Source organism: Panicum virgatum, chromosome 5K, assembly GCF_016808335.1.
Source record: "Panicum virgatum strain AP13 chromosome 5K, P.virgatum_v5, whole genome shotgun sequence".
NCBI classification, from domain to species: domain Eukaryota; kingdom Viridiplantae; phylum Streptophyta; class Magnoliopsida; order Poales; family Poaceae; genus Panicum; species Panicum virgatum.
The window spans coordinates 21,393,632-21,412,014 of NC_053140.1; the positions used below are offsets into that span (position 1 = coordinate 21,393,632).

At 41.4% G+C, this 18,383-nt stretch overlaps 1 protein-coding gene across 1 annotated transcript; it reads left to right on the forward strand.

The window, feature by feature from the left end:
• Positions 1-1,063: 1,063 nt before the first annotated feature.
• Positions 1,064-2,109, forward strand: LOC120706919 (glutaredoxin-C1-like). The gene has a single exon (XM_039991673.1). It carries the CDS (start codon positions 1,159-1,161, stop codon positions 1,684-1,686), a length of 528 nt encoding a protein of 175 aa, XP_039847607.1. The 5' UTR covers positions 1,064-1,158; the 3' UTR covers positions 1,687-2,109.
• The last annotated feature ends 16,274 nt before the right edge of the window (positions 2,110-18,383 follow it).

The following is an 18,383-nucleotide window of genomic DNA, read 5'->3' on the forward strand; positions in this document are numbered from 1 at the left end:
AGTGGCACTCGGCATCCTAACAAGGTACAAGGTACGTATTCTGTCCTAGTGTTATACTCCCTCTGTTCCAAAGACTGTAATTCTACCTATATCCAAGTTAAACCATCTTAAGGGTGACCAGGTTTATATAAAATTTCAGTATTTATGATATAAATAAGTATGATTAGATTCATCACGAAATATGGTTTCATAAGATAACTATTTAGTGTCATATAAGTGTTGACACTGTTTTTAGATGGAGGGGTGATCTAATATGACAATTGTTGAACTTATCAAAAGGTGTGTATTGGTATCTTTTGGCTCTTACGTTTATGTGAAAATTGGGCGCTCATTCTAAAACTTTTGAATTTTGGTATTAAATAAGATGGGAAGATCATTGCAAATGTATTTATGTGTTATATCTGTTGGCGACAGGGGCGGATCCAGCAGGGGGGCTGGGGGGGGGGGCTCGAGCCCCCCTGCCCCCGGAAACTCCATTGGAGCCCCCCTGAGCCCCCCCCTCTTGATTTTTTCCCCTGTCATTGAAGAAAGCTCAAGGTTGAAGATGAACAGTGTGTAGTTGAGCCCCCCTCCTTTCTAGTCTGGATCCGCCACTGGTTGGCGATTAGCTTATTCAGCTTCTGATAGTTATGCCTTATTCTTATATTGCTCCATATCTATAGCTTTCCTTGAATCTTCTACACAGCTTATCCAACTCACATATGTAAGAAGACTAGATGACCATGATATGTCACAAGAATCTCTCTCTCTCTCTCTCTCCCCCCCCCCCCTATATATCCATCTCTTATTCTCTCTTCTTACTTGTCGAATGGGATAGCAGAGAACTAAAAAAGCAAGAGCCACATCTCGATCGGTATCAGGTCGCTGCACTTCTGTTGCCGTCCAAATATTCCATATTCTACACCGAATCGATCTGTGGTGTCGCAAGAAAGAGGCTTGGCCATTATCCATCACCTTTAATTTCGCGAGTAGATCGCTTCACACTCTTTTCTTTTCCCTCCTCTATTGCCAATGCACAGGTCCACACCTATATAAACCATCCTCCGTTCACCCAATTCTACGCAAGCAAGCAAGCACATCTACTAGCAGGGGCGGATTTACAGAGGGGCTCTAAACCCCCCTACTGTCCAAAACCTCCATTGAAATCAAAGGAGAAATATGAGAGAAAAAGAGAAAAAAGGTGAAGAAATGAGTGGAGATAGAGAGGAGGAGGAACCAAGCCCCCCCCCCCCCCCCCCTAAATTGAAACTCTGCGTCCGCCACTGTCTACTAGTCAAAGCATTTTATGAGAAGCTCGCTCGATCTTCTAGCTCGCCTACATTTTCCTCCTCAACTCTTTCAACAAGTTCCCGTAGAAGATCATCTTTCTGCTCGATGGACCGGGTGACGAAGCTGGCTTCTCAGCGTGAGGTGGTGATCTTCAGCATGAGCTCCTGCTGCATGTGCCACACGGTGACGCGCCTGTTCCGCGAACTCGGGGTGAACCCGACGGTGGTGGAGCTAGACGAGGACCCGCGGGGGAAGGAGATGGAGAAGGCGCTGGCGAGGCTGCTGGGCCGCAGCCCCGCCGTGCCGGCGGTGTTCATCGGTGGCAGGCTCGTCGGCTCCACCGACAAGGTCATGTCGCTCCACCTTGGCGGCAACCTCGTCCCGCTGCTGCGCAATGCCGGCGCGCTCTGGGTGTAGCCTGGCGCTGGCTGCTCTGGGTCACCTCACACACTGGCGAATAACTGAAGTGTGTGCTTTTTATCAGGAGACGGAGGAAAGTAACTGAGCAGGCCTTTTTTCTGCACTGTAATAATCTATAGAGGGGTGAGTGTTGGATCAGGGCCTTTCGTGCTCTAACGACGCATGTTTTGATATGTTCTGCATCTTTTTGTCGTCCGTATCGAAAGTTTCGTCAGAGTTAGCAGTTTGATGTGGAAAATAGTATGAAACTGCATACTAAAGTGCCAGAGCTAGGATTCCTCCGCACACACCTTAATTGTAGCAGTTTATTCTACGCCAATAACTACTGCTAGACTGAACAGAATTTCTATTAAACTTGTACAGTAGTTCAGTAATCGAGACGATCTATTACTACTGAACATTGATCAGTAACTTAATAAATTTAGTTCAGTAATTTGATGATTATTTTTTCTAGTATCTTAGCTAGTTGGGCTGGCTTTTGGCAGCTCTCGCATAGGCCATAATAGGCCCCAAAACCAAAAAAACAAAAAACTCCCTCCAACAGGCAGTCATATTCTGTGCCCACTAGCTCCAAGGTATATATAACAAAAGTAAGCCACTAGCATCAGACCATTATTAGGGTCCAGGTAGTATTTCCTTCGGCAGCTAAATATTGTAAAATCTTGTCAATAATGCTTGGAACTCATCTAGCTCGATGCGCTCATGGAGTTCAATGTTCTCTTTAGAAGTTTAGAGTTTAGAACCTGCGTGTGGGAGCACTGGGTCTAAAAAGCACTGGCCCGACAAATAAACCACACTGTTTGCTAACCCAACTTTTGGATGCCTACTAGCTGGAAACGATTCCACGGTAATGCGTAGTCACTGACGTGTGGCTCTGACCTCACATATCAGTAAGCCAATGTCACTCTGAAGTATTTGTTGACGCAAAAATCCACCGATCACTGCTGGAGAAAGGCACATCAGTGCCGGTCATAGGACGGCTTAGTGCCGGTCCCTGTGGCCGGCACTAAATGGCCGGCACTAATGTGACAGACGTTAGTGCCGGCTACTCTGACCGGCACTAACGTGCACATGTTAGTGCCGGCCCGAAATACCAACCGGCACTAACGTGCTCGACACCACCCGACGCCTGGCAGCAAGGTTATTGCTGGCTGGTATATAACTGGCCGGCACTAAACATTTTCTTCTTCTTTATGTTTTCTTTTCTTTTTCGTTTTTATACGTATGGCTATGCGTATTTCTACGGTATGTGACTATGTAGTCGTACTTTTTGCATTGCACAGTAATATTAGGACCGCATATCACACTAATATTATATATATATACATACATATATATTCGTCATGTACGGAACACTTCGGAGTTCAAAAGTACTTGAGATATTACAAATTATTAAGCATCAACTATAGTAATGTATCAGCTTCCTCGTCGTCGGATCTTCTTTGGCGACGCTTGTACGGAGATCGCCATGAAATTCGCCCTTAGGATTTATGACTTCATCGAGCAGGAATCCGCATATAGCTTCTTGAATTGCCCTGACCCGAGCCATTTCAATGAGTTCTTCTTTCATCCACCAACGCTGTCACATTTTTCGATAAAAACACAAGAATAAAAAATAATGAATTAAAATAATGAGCAGATGTGATTGTGCTCAGGTACGTTGAATGCCTCCACTTTCATTTGCAATTTTTCACTTGCAAAAGAGTTGATCCACTCGCATATGTAGTATCCACATAAGTTATTTCCTTGGTCCGGTCTCCAACACTATGGACAAATGTGGGTTACGATATAGAATATTTTTGATGTTTATTGCGAATGACATTAGTAGCGAGAGTATATTCATACCGGAAAATCAGTGAACCAACGAAGAGACTCGATTTCACCTATGGGCAAGCCTATGTGTTTGCGGAGGTAGCGACTCCATGCAATATTTACCACCTCGATGAGATCTTGGTACTTTGATTTATCTTGCCTTAACGAGTCGTACACCAAGACCTTGTGCTCCTCAATTCGAATACAAAGCAATATCCAATGAAAGCTGTGCATATACATACGCACAATCAATTAATGTTGATTATAATAGTTATTAAATAGTATTATTAATATGAAGGGATTGAAAAAAAGAGGCTACACTGATGGTTGTATGGCAAGAGAATGAAGGGACACATGCTATTCTTACGTAACCCCCTGTATATAACATTGACTATGTCTTCAGGCTTTTGCGCTACCGATTGCTCTTGTATAACATCGGGGTCGAAGAACCCGACGTTATGGAAGTTCTTCTTTCGGCAAATTTGAATTTTTGACCTACGGGACACAAGAAAAATGGGGATCAGTCAACACACAAGGCTAAAATAATAAAACGAGAGACAATACTTACATGCACCATACACTGATGAGGGGCTTGTGAAGGGCATCTTGATGGTATAAATCGTAAAGTGCTGCAAACTCAATATATACATCATCTGCCCCCCGCCAGAAATGCTCATCTTTAATCCGAGCTGGGAACATCTCTAATTCATTAGATTTAGATTGCACGGCATACCATTTGTGTAACTCGGCCAATCTCGTTGGTAGGAATGGTAGCAACTCTGGCCATATCAAAGGTTCACCAAGTACAAACTTTTTCTTACCGCGGGCATTCTGTAGGGCCTCCCCAAGCAATTGAGCCCTTGTTAGATCAGTTTGCAATATCATCCCAGCCATGGTCAATGGATCTCTTGATTCATCGGGACATTCTTCACGCGGCACTATCAACGGAGGGATCGATTGTTTGGACTGCTCTCCGAGCTGGGGAATGGTCTTTGCATTAATCCGCCGATTCTTGGGGTTGCTGTAGCACTTTCTGATCTGCCGATCATAATCCGACTCCCTTTCTTTCTCCTTGGTGGGATCTTTAATGAAGTGTTTAATGAAGTGTGCCTTTGCAACCGGATCTATTTCTGGCTTCTTGTTCGCAGCCTCCCTCAGTAGCTTGCGCTTCAGCAAGAAGGTTTGAAACGATTCTTCTGCCTCTTCCTCTTCTGGAGCCTTCGCTTTCTTCTTTCTTTGCTGCTTATGAGCTGGCTAGACCGAAGGTACCGTGTATGCCTTCTGTCGCTGACTCTGATTCTGTTGTGCGGCTGGTGATGATGCCGGAATTGGCTCGCTTTGTGCGGCTGGTGATGGCGGATCCATGCTGGGGTCCCGTGCAGGCGGTGGAGAAGGTGGGACAACACTAGGATTCCTGTCAGCTGGCGTTGGTGATCTTTGCCTTGAGCACCGAGCGGAATCTGTGGCTGCTTTCACCAATCTTATGTCGTGCTTTGGCCACACGATCCATGTGTGTACGGCATGTTGTAGTTCTGTTTCTTCAGGACCTATAGGGATCGGGAGGTCCATGTCTTCCCAGCGTTCTTCAGTAATTCGGTCAACAAAGACTCTGACGAATCCTTCAGGAATCGGCTGGCAATATATTGTCCCGCCTTCTTCTTGGACTTCCGCATAACCCTCAGCACAAACTTTGAGCTTTTTCCCATAAAGAACCAGAAGCTCACATTGGGTCCTAACGGTGATGTCGTCAATGGGGTCCCTCGGCCTATCGGCACCCAAATTAGGGTGCTCCGTGGAAGCAACACTGCTACGACGCTGAGAGGGGGGCTGATCTCCACATTGGCAGTTGGTTGGTCCGAGCGTTGCCCAACTGTTGCCTCAAGTGACATTATCTGGTTTTCTAGGCTACGGATCTTCTCTGCCACTACTGCCTTGCTTCTGCATCGGCTTCGGTAGGTTTCGAGATCTCCGGAAAAGCCATATTTCCATGGAACTACACCCACGCCTCAGGTCCGTCCAGTGTGTTCCGCATTCCCAAGAGCGTAAGTAAGCTCGTCATTCTCTCTGTTGGGATGGAAGGTTCCTTCTTCCGTACGCCTCATTGCATCGTCGAGTCTTTGGGCAGCCTCTCTTAGTACGTCACTAGTCACAAACATTCTAGTGTCGGGGTCTAGTGTGCCTCCATGAGCATAGAAGTAATACCTTGCTCGTTTGGGCCAACTCAAGGTCTGCGGTACGATTCCTTTTGCAATTAAATTATTTTCCATCTTTTCCCATTTCGGAACAACAACCTTATAACCTCCAGGCCCAAGTCTATGGAAGTTTGTCTTCTTGCTAGCATTCGTTTTGCCTTGAATTGAGGCTGCAACGCTGTCAGCACTGTGCTTGTAGTTTACGAATTCATTCCACCACTCTCGTTGCTTCTTCCAGACTTTATCAAAATCTGGTGTGAGGCCCTTGTTGACAAAGTTTGCCACCAATTTTTTCTTGAACGAGTACAACAATACCTCTTTCCATAACAAATCTTTCTCTGAATCTGGCACGATATCTTCAGGTCGATCAGAGACTTTATTTTGCTTCCAAAGCTTGTACTTTATGGGGACGCTTTCCCTAACAAGATATCCCAATTGATTTACAAATGTCGTCTTAATTTGACCAGGGGCTAGTGGCTCGCCGGTTGCTTCGTCGATCTCCGTGATGGTCGTACATCCTACCATCTTCCTCTTGGAGCCACGTTTCCGTTTAGGCTTCGTCGATCCTGATGCCTGAAAAAATATCTAAAAATTAATACAAGTTGTCCACGCATATATATATATACATATATATATATATATATACATATATATATATATATATATATATATATATATATATATATATATATATATATATATATATATATATATATAAAAGCGGGTTCGTGACTGTCCGCAAATTAATCAAGCGGGTTGCTAGCAACTAGTGGACGTCGCGGCAGGTATGCATAACCCGCATAACCCGCAAACAAGTTTAGCTAGCTTTTTTTCTTCACAACGGTTCACTTGTACGTATTGTTCGAAAACATCATAAAATCTTTGAATGTTGAACAATTAAGTAAACATTCAATGATGGATATCCCTTTGGACAAGGGTTCCAGATCGAAAATTATCATGATATTAGGTAACTTATTGACTGAAACATTTATGAGAATTTTTAGCAGGAGCACGATTGCTTACACAAGGACTGAAATCATCAATAAAGCTAGCAACATAACACAAATAGTTCGCACCTGGGCCGCATGTGTCACAAACAAGAATCTTTGAACATTTATCCTGATGCCTGAAAGAATATCTAAACTTTTATACCTCGGCTTCCTCGACATTTTCTTCTTCCTCCCCACTAATATTTTGCTCCTCGCCGCCATGATAATGCAAGTTTAAAAATTGTCTGCCATCGTTCTCTCGTCCTCATCAAACTCTAGAGCAATGTACCCAGTACTACCACGAATGAGCTCGTGCATTAACTCGTCTTGGTTGTCCGTATGATCCATTTCCATTACCTGAAACAATAAAAAAACATTAAGTATTTTCTACTACTAGTAAAAATGTCCGTGCGGCACGCATGTATTTAAAAAAATATTGTACACTAGTTTATATTCATAAATGCTTCGTCGATTTTTTTATTCATTCGGCATAGAACTACCACGAATGCCTCTTCAAGATTCAAACAAACTAAGGCATATTTCAAGATTCAAGCAATTTATTGATTCCAATCAGTTCACATTACAACAATGGACCAATAATCAATAAATATAAGCAAATATTGCATGTAGCTGAAACAGCAAAAATTTCCCTACCTGTGATTCAAGCACTTAGATTCACACTCCACTAGATTCAAGCACCCTATCAAGGGCTTTATGCTGCAAACATCAGAATCATAGTCAAGATATATATAAACAAACGACATTATCAGATCAACATATCACAAGTACTAAAGGTTCACAAAGGGCACAAAGGACATTATCATAAATGCTCATAGGATTTTTTTTATTCAATCGGCATAGACAACAAAGGTTAAACTCAATTTAAATCATGGCTGAATTTAAACTCAATTTAAATCATGGCTGAATTTGAACACATGTTTATAATTTGTTTGAATTCAGCACTCTATTGACAAAAAATATATTAAAAGCATAAAGCCATAAGCACAGTTTGCACAGTTCAACTAGGCTTTCAGTTCTTTTAGCCATGACAAACCATTTTCTGACCATAAAAGGCCAGCTGACCACACTTTCAATCAAATTCAGTAGCAGCAGCAAGAGAATTACCAACTATCTAGAAAATATCACTTAGATTGATGCTAAATTATCCTCTCACTCTCTTTACTCTATTCATTCCAGGGGCAGACCCAGCTACTTAGCTATATATAAACAAACGACTATATGCACTGGTACTATAGGTAAGAATCCAAATATCTTAACTGGAGAGAACATATATAAGCAGAGGACGCTTTATAAGTTTGCTAATGGCTAGCTCTGATTGCCCAGAAATGAATAGATGTCCAGGTGAATGCCGCTCATTATCGCTCAAAACCCAGACATAATTCTATCCCTGCCCACTAATCCAGACATTATCGCTCAAAACATAACTGAGCATCCAATAATTCTATCCCTGCCCAAAAACACAATATATCATCTTCCTCCAGACAAATCCACCAAGGCTTGCCCACTAACAACTCTAGAATATAGCTAGCAATCCAAAGATAGAAGCACAGAGTTTCAGCTTCAAACCAATTGATAATAGAACATAACAACAATAAATCTGTTTGTTTTAGTATAATACAGCCAAAAGGAACTTCACCGGGGCTTCATGGAGATAATTGTTTAGTATAATACAACCAATGCAGATTGATTTGAAAGATTACTATTTTTCATTCTGACATATAGGACGTGTGCATGCCAGAACTGTAAGTAGTGTCAAGGGAGAAGTAAAGTTGCTCCATGATACAAGATTAATTCTAGGAATTAAAGGGAGCCGAGAATTGATGTAATTGTAGTCCTAGAGTTATGGATCACTTGGACAGCACTAAACTTACAGTCAATAATTCAGAAGGTGATGCAAATTAAATTGATAGTTAGAACACCTTCTGAATTCCACAAGACCGCGCCGGGGACGAGGCACCGGGACGGCGGACGACTGGGGCGGCGTGGGCGCGCGATGACGAGGATGAGGACGAGGGCACGCGAGGTCGGGGCGGCGGCCGGGACGGCGGACGACCGGGGCGGCGCGGACTCGCGAGGACGAGGAGACGGCCGAGCGCGCGGTGTCAGGCCGGCAGGGATGGCGGGCGACGGTCGGGACGGCGGGGGACGACCCGGGCGGCGCCGGCGCGTGAGGACGAGGATGAGGGGGACGACCGGCGGCGGCGGCGAGGACGAGCCGAGGGCGGCGGCGGCGCTCGAGGCACGTCGATTTGAAGAATGAACCAAGTGTGGGCGCCGATCTCTGTTTTGGGGGCAGAGCAGCACGTTAGTTCCAGCCGGCACTAACCTGCCCCCGTGACGTCAGGTGGTGCAGGTTAGTGCTGGCTAATAATTCTAGCCGGCACTAACTTGCTCCAGTTAGAGCCGGCTAGGTTTACCAGCCGGCACTAACATGTCCCATCTGGCGGGAAGCCAAAATTGGCCGCACCAATTCCTTTGTACCCTAAATTTTTAATATTTACAATAATATATCAAAAATTTATTCATAATAGGCTTAATAATTAGAATAATATAACAAAAATTGAAATCTTAAATTTTTTTAGCATATTGTTAATTATATCTACACACTAATAATAGTAATCGAAGTAATTTAACGAATATGCAACCATTATCAATTATGTGTAGCTTATAGGGTTTATATGTGTATATGTTTCTGTTATTCGTAATAAATCAAAAACATTTCATATTGATCCATGCAAAAATATTCAAAAAACTTTTCAATAGTAGCCTATATAATGATGTAATCTATTCGCATATTACTTGATTATTTATTTGTAATTTAATGTTTCAATTTTTCTAGTAATGCAAAATTAGTGAACGTAAAAAATATTTATACCATGCAAAAATATAATATTATCTGAAGATGATATTGTGTCATAATTGGACAAATAGTATCGAGAATTGAGATAAATACGATGCGGTGCGTTACATTACATCACTGATTCAGAGAATTCAATTAATATATAGCTTATATAAAACTGCTACTCATTATCATTATCTACTGGAACATTGATAATCTTCCTTTTGACGAAAGAGCCTTGAACGTGATCACGGCGTAAGTAAGGTGTGTCCTCTTTGGATAAGAGGATGCTAGGGTCAACGTCAACTGAGAATGGAGGAAAGTCATCAATCTGGTCATAATCTTTCGAATTGTCCGAAATATCCTCAACTCCAACAACTTTTCTTTTTCCTGGAAGAACTATGTGCCGTTTCGGCTCATTTCCAGCCTTGTCTGCTTCAGGCGTCTTATCCGACTACCTTCACATCCTTGATCATCGAGAACACACGCTTTCCATTACGGAACAGAGGCTTAGGACGAGTTTCGGGCTCTCCTTTGAAATGCTTCCCTTCGGTTCTTAGGGGGTGATCGGTAGGAAGGAATCGGAGATGGCCCATGTATACCCACTTCTTACAGTGTTTCAAATAAATGCTATCGGTTTCATCATAACAGTGGGTGCAGGCCATGTATCCCATGTTCGACTGTCCCGAAAGTTTTGCAAGTGCAGGCCAATCATTGATGCATACAAAAAGCAAAGCTCGGAGGTTGAAGGACTCCTGTTTATACTCATCCCACACACGTACACCTTCTTCTTTCCAGAGCAGTAAGAGATCATCCATCAAGGGTTGCAGGAACACATCAATATCGTTGCCAGGTTCTTTTGGCCCTTCTATAAGCACCAGCATCATGATGAACTTACGCTTCAGGCACAACCAAGGAGGAAGGTTGAACATACATAGGGTCACAAGCCATGTACTATGAGCGCTGCCAAACTCACCATACGGATTCATTCCATCCGCACTTAGAGAAAATCTTATATTCCTTGGGTCATTGTCAAATTGAGGATACTCTCGGTTCAGGTTTCTCCACTGGGACCCATCTGCTGGGTGTCTGATCATGTGATCCTCCTTACGGTCTTCTTTGTGCCACCGCATCAACTTAGCGTTATCCTTGTTTTTGAAAAAGCGCTTCAGACGTGGTATTATAGGGAAGTACCACACCAACTTTGCGGGAACTCTCTTCTTTACCGGCTGCTCATCAACATCACCTGGATCATCTCGCCTGATCTTATACCGCAATGCGCTGCAAACAGGACAAGCTTCCAAGTTCTCATATTCGCCGCGATATAGAATGCAGTCGTTAGGACATGCGTGAATCTTTTGCACATCCAATCCAAGAGGGCAAACCATCTTTTTAGCTTCGTATGTTGTTGACGGCAGTTCATTACCCTCAGAAAGCATGTTCTTTACAATCTTTAATAGCTCACCAAATCCCTTATCGGTGACACCATTAGTTGCCTTCCATTTCAGCATCTCCAGCGTGGTACCCAACTTCTTCTGCTCCGGTTTGCAACTAGGGAACAACGGTCTTTTGTGATCCTCCAACATCTTATCGAACTTTAATGCCTCCTTCACAGTCTCACTATCTTTCTGTGCATCAAGCAATTCCTGACCTAGCTCGTCAGGTGGCTCCTCTTGTGCAACATTTGCTTCACCCTCCTCCATTGGTTCATCTTGAAAGCCACCTGCTTCATGAACCCATGCCCAATCTGGAAGATTGTTATCACCATCCTCATCTTCTTCATTATCTTCCATCATAACTCCAACTTCGTCGTGCTTGGTTCAAAGGCTATAGTTACTCATGAAACCATTCAAGGCCAGGTGATTCCATAGAGTATCTCTTTTCCGGAATTCCTTTTTATTTTCGCAAACACTGCATGGACAACACATTAAACCCTTTGGCGATATATTTGCCATTGCCGCCTTGAGAAAAGAATCTAAACCCTGAATCCACGCCGAGGTGCTCCGGCTTCCGTGCATCCATTGCCGGTCCATCTGTAATTAATTACCGTATAAAAACAAAAATCAATTCTACATATCTCAAATTGACATAATTATCGCTAAAAGAACATACACAAATAAATGTCTCAACATCCAACACAAATTATCCAAAGAAACTAGAATATACAAACTATCGGCGAAACTTATTTCTTGTGAAACTTATGTACAAGTTAAAAAAAATCATGCTCATTATCCCTAAAAACAGGTTACTATGAAGTAATTCAAAAAAAAAATGTAAATGTGTCATAGTCCACCTATCTAGTAAATTTAAACTAAATAGCAAAATAAATTGGCACAATAACATATACACATGTCACCATGAAATAATTCAAAAAATCATTCTAAATGTGTGATAGTCAAACTATATAGTAATCCTTCTCTAAAAAGCAACAAATCAATTCTACCTTGCTCAAATTAATAAACAAATTAATAAATCATGCTTATTTTCCCTCATCCTCAAAATCCTTAAAATTTTGCATAATAATATATACACATGTCCCCGTGAAATAATTCAAAAAAATTACTCTAAATGTGTCGTAGTCAAACAATCTAGAAAACCTTCTCTAAAAAGTAACAAATCGATTCTATTTTGCTCAAATTAATGAACAACTCGGAAAATTATGCTCATTTTTCCTCAACCTTAAAATCACTATTTTCTTTATCTAGAAAGCATGAAACAAAGAATAAACACCATGAAAGAAGAGTGGAATAAGCTACTAACCTTTGGTGCACTTGGATGGGTGAAATCCTCACAAATTTGGGGGAAAATGGGCAGCACCTCCCCTCTAACACGCCATGAGAGAGAGAGGAGGAGCTCGGTCAAATGAATTGGTCGGGCTGGGGAAGAAGGAGTGTTTGGTATATACGGTGCAAGTTAGTGCCCGCTGGTGGTTTTAGCCGGCACTAAGTGTTGACGTTTAGTGCCGGCTAGAAACACCAGCCGGCACTAATTTGCCCGTGCCAAGTTAGTGCCGGCTGGGCTCCCCGGCCGGCACTAACATGTCTTCTGACTGTTGTGGCTGCTGTGTTGACCGTTGGGGGATGGCACGTTAGTGCCGGCTCGGATGTCTAGCCGGCACTAACGTGCCCGCCGGGTACTGTTCAGGCACATTAGTGCCGGCTGCTTGTTGACCGGCACTAACGTGCTGGTATCAATGTGGCTTTCTCCAGTAGTGGATCGAATCTCTACATGCATGCACACTATGATCTGGGAGATCTGCTTCACTATGTTGTACAAAATCCACTTGGTGTTGCGTAGGTGCTTGGCATACCAATCAATTTGACCAACATATCGGCTGGGGTGCCGAATCGTTCCACATAGATATCAGTTAGAGAGCTGATATAAGTAAACAGGCAATCGGCTAAAGAGCAAACGAGTATTGTTAATTGCTTAACAACACGTGAACAACACCTACATCCAAATTCGATCGGCTATGGTGATGACATCACGGTAAGAAACCAATAGACACAATAGATCTAAGCTGAATAACTTGTTATGAAAGCTAAAATAAGCTAGACTAAATGGATGATCTAACAGGAGATAGCTGATATTGATAACTTGTAAACCAATCAGATCTAGATAAAAGTAATGCGCCGTAAATCTAAGATCTAACGTATTTGATAACTTGAGCAAAATATATAGAGAAAGAAGAGATCTGCCGTCAACCTTGGGCCTATCTACGTTACTTGACTCGGACCTTACCAACAAGCTGGAGATCGAAGCCGATGCAGCCCTGCTAGCCGGGAAGAACTCGTAAAAAGAAAATCTACTGCAATTAGGGTTTGGCGAAGTCGCCGATAGAAAAGTAGATGCAAATAATGTGAAGAGTTTTGTTTGGACCTGGTTGATTATCAAGACCCGCAGGTCTGCTACCTATAGCCTAAGCCTAGACTCTTGGTCAATTACAACTTACATGACCTGATAAAAAAGAAACAAACTTTCTAAAACAAACTAAACTCATATTCGACACGATAACTTGCTGACGAGATCAGCCAGCCCAGTTCTGCTCCATCAGCTACAACACCTATCCGGACTATGGGCTCAATACGTCCCATCTCCTCCTCCAGCATCGGCCTTCTTCCATAGGCTACCTATTTCAAAGTATCAGTTGAACACATGCCAAAAAATGATGTCAACACATGCCCCCCAATTTCAGAAAAAATATATTTTTGTTCTGAAATTCTTCTTGAGTCATGATTGTCTTTCCCACTACCATACATGCAACAACATTCAACGTTGTCAGTTCTCGTTCAACATCGTCAGTTCCTCGCATCTCGTGCTGGAGGCGGGTCAAATTACATTCCTACCCCTGCCTCTTCTTCTTTCCTGCCACTCGTAGCAACGCGACTTTTCAACTTCTATCTTTTCACCCTTGATTTTATTTTCCATTAAACCCAAGAGTGCAATGCTCCATGTACCTCCAGCCGACTCACCTTTCTCCTTGCATCTATAAATAGGGGCTATCAGTATGGCAAACATACCAAGCCTTATCAGCCACCGCATCCTTCTTTTTCTCCTTCCAATCTCCCTTCTCCACAGCAATGGCAGGCAACAAACTTGCTGGAGAAGGTCCCTCTAATCAGCCCCTGCTCTCCGCCATCACCAAGGGTAGAGAACTTGTCATTCTTCCCTCCCGGCTTTCTTTGGTTCTGATCCGATCTATTGTGCATAGTGCACCCTATTAAAGCTTTTATGTGATTGGTGTATTGTTTTTTGCTATAATTGTTTGTTTTGCTTGTATGGTTATGCCCGATGATTGCTTCGAGCAGGAGTGTTGTTCGAAAGCTTGAAGATCAAGAGTTTCAAGAGAGCAAGAGATGATCATAACCATCCTTCTATCTATGCTTATTTACAAGAATACCTTGTATTATTGGGAACATGGAGAACCACGCAGAAACCAGTATAACCATAAGAACTATATGGCTCTAGTCTTGGCTAATTAATTAGAGACTCTAGTTTGAAGTTGTCTTACCGAAAGGGCAAGAGGGGCGGTGGTTTGATGGTGTATAACATGATCCTCTTGAGAAGCGGGCTTTGCTGAGACAATATGCCCATTAGGGTGGCTTATGCTTCTGTACTACTCCGAAAATCTTAGCGGGCTACTTCTTATTAGGGTTGTAAAAGTCTCGTAGCATTTGCAATCACACCTCAGAAGTGTGTTTTTGTGCCTAATCAGCATAGCATGGTTGGGTCCAAAGTTCTTCTGAACTTTTAAGCAACTTTTGGTGAAAGTGTACAACCTCTACGGAGTGTCTAAAACTATATACCAGCCGTGCTTAAGATTAAGAGCGACATGGACCTTCACATGATTAATTAACTTGAAGATAGATTTAAATTGTTATTCCAGTTATTTCTTGTGGCATGTGAGTAGCAACCATAAGTGTACTCACCCTTGTTTACTGCTGCTTAGAAGGAGAAGGTGTATGAATCTAAATATATTACTGAGTTCTAGGCGTACGCAGCGCCCAGTCGATTGCTTGTGAAGTTTGGAGCCTTCGTTTCCAGAATAAGTTATCTGTGATAGTCATTTAATCGTTATAAGTCTGTTTTCGTGATACTACTACTGATTATTCTTGATAAACCGAAATAACCGAAACCGAAAAAATTGGTTCCCTATTCGGTTCCAGAAAGCATGGAGCCGAAATAACCGAAAAAAATTCGGTTCCTACCCTCGGGTAACCGAATTAACCGAAAGAACCGAATTACATAAACTTTACATTTTGTAAGAGTATATTTAGTTTACATGTGATGTATCATACTTCAATTGCCATGTATTTCTCTTACTATATTGTTATTGTTCCCTTCTCAATTATTATTCTCTAAAGTAGAGGAAGTATTGTCTAAATTTGCTATAGAACATGTATATTTTTCTTGTTATCTTAGCTTCTGGTAAAAAAATTCGGTTAGAACCGAAACCGAACCGAAATAACCGAGAACTGAAATACTCGGTTCCTGAAATTTCTTGGAACCGATCGGTTCCTATTTTCTAAGAACCAAATTTCTTCGAAAACCGAGGAACCTAACCGAACCGAACCAAACAACTGAATGCACACCCCTACCTGGCATACAAATAGTTATGCCTTCGGTGTTGTCCTTCAAACTGGGATGTGACACATGCATATCCTAATGTTGCATTACAAATTTTCTATTGTTGCCCTATCGTCTTTCTCCATTACCTGTACATGAGCATATAGTTTCTATTTTGATTTTTTATTAAATTACATCAGAGGTCCCTAAACTTGTTCTGGTGTGTCATCTAGATCCCTAAACTCTTAAATAAATTTTTAGATCCCTAAACTTGTTTCGAGGTGTCACATAGGTCCCTAATTTCTCGACATGCATCTTTAGGTCCATAAATTTGTCCCGTGATGTCAAGTAGGTCCCTAAATTCTCAGAATGCTATTTTTAATTTAATATAAATATTTTTTGCTACTTTAAGTTCATGAAAAAAAATCTTTTGCTACTTTAAAATTAATAAAATTTCTACTTTGATTTTTATTGTGAATGGGAACAAATTATGTTAACGAATTTATACAAAGCGCATGCAAAATATAAATAGTTAGTAGAAAATATTCAAGATTAGCGTTGATATCTCTATGTTAGACGAGAAAACTATAATATCCACCATTGATATCAAATGATCCTAGAGTGAACCATGATAAGCAGCTAATTCAGAATTAAAATGGTCTTGATGGTGAGATTTCTAAATGAATCCGCTGGAAAAATAGTTTAGTAAATAATCCATTTTGAATACAATTAATTAATGACAATTTTTAGGGATATGAAAATTCACCTAAAAGTTTAAGGACCGAAATAACACATTGAGACAAGTTTAAAGACCTGAAAATGCATCTTGAGAGTTTCGGAACCTGAATGACACCTCCGGACATAAAATGCGGTTTGAGAGTTTAGGGGCCTAGATGACACCACGAGATAAGTTCGAGGACTGCCCATATATTTTACCTTAATTTTTTTATATTTTTCCATGTTGCATTTTTCATACCTTTCCAGTTTCAGCATACATTGTTCCAGTATTGCATTTTTTTCATTGGCAGTTTATGAGCATATATTCCATGTTCATATTTTATTGCTATTACCGTGTTGCTATTTATTGTTTTCCATGTTGCAATACATACCTTTTTATGTTAAAATACACCCTTCATGTCATCTTTCCATTTTTCTTTATTTATTTAGTCCTCTGTTCATTCATATTGCTAGCTCTTATGTTTAGTATGATGAGTTTTATGGATCATTAAAGCAAAGAGGAAAAGTTGACAACAATGTGATGGTCCTATAGCTTACCTGTTTAATCTTTGATGAAGCTGAGGCTCGGGCAAGTATAACAATAGTATCATGAAGAACTATGCATTCTCATATCTAGTAATGGTAAGATTCAAATCAGTTGTGGCTTATCCTCAACTTGCTATGGTAAAGATACTCTTCCAACCGTTTGTGTCTTTTTTCATGCATCCTATGATTGACGACTACAAGAAATTGGTTGTTAGAATCCAACTACTATCAGTAAGGGATCAAGATTGCAACCCAATCTTTTATCAAAAAGGATTGCAACAGGGGATGGCTATTGTTGGTACTCTAGTCTTTTTTTTTGTCTAAAAAGGAGATGTTACATAGCTTATCTTTAGTTACCTATTAATTTTTAGCTTCTGACATATGGTCATGGCCACTTAATGATTGTAAATGTCAGCTTTAGTTACCTAATAAAGCACAATATGTTAATTTATGTTTCGTAGTTCATAAGAGAATTTCGGGCCTTTGTCTTCAGTTCACTATCCTCATGTGTCGTTGTTATTCAAACTTTTTATAAAACTTTTCTTGTTTCTAATCTGCAGAAGGACTAGCAATAAAAATGTTGAGATTAAACGCTTCAAAACCCATCTACAAGAAAATATTGAATAGGACGACAATGTTGCTGCGGCGCGTGCGCATGCCGTGGCTACGACACCAGCAACGTTGGGCACTGTCCAGATCGCTAGGTTACATAGGCCAAGGCGTGGTCCAGCGAGAATATAGGTGGTGCTGGAGAAGGCAGTACATGTTGTGGTCTCGATGTCTCACGGGCGTGGCGGCCCGCGGTTCAGGAGATCAATGCGCACTAGTGCTCGGCCATAGCTTTGTTTGCCGAGGAGAAGGGGTCCAAAGGTGGAGGAGGAGGCACACCAGCTTAACATGGGCCACGCTTGCTTTTTTTTTCTTATGTTGCATAAAGTGATTTTTATGTTTCATCAAGTGCTTTTTGATGTTGAAAAATCCTCTTGTAAAGATCTATGAGCTTTGATGTTGAATCTACTGAGTTTGGATATTGTTATTATCTTTTTTTCTCAATGTCACATTAAAGTGAGTTTGTATGTGGAGATTACATTATTTTCATATTACAACCAGTCAAATTTGGTGTTACAATTATTTGTTGGAATGTGTTGTTGCCGCAGAATCTTTTCAGCCGAAATGTTGCATAAAACATTCATATATGTTATAGTGTGAATTTTTTTATATGTTCAAAGCTTGTACGTCTTGAATGTTGTACATAACATAAGACATTTGTTGCGGCCGTAATTTTTCCGCTGAATTTAAGTTGCGGCGGAATTTCCTCTCTAAGTATATATTTATTGTATGTTTGCGCGCAACATGAACCACGTATTGCGGCGCGAATTTTTCTACTGATTTAGCATCGCCATGTCTAGCGTCCGAATCGGCAGCACCGAAAAAAAAACTCCCTGCACAGGAATACAGCCGCCCAATTCATTTCAGCTGCAATAAATAATACCAAAATTAAATTAAAAATAA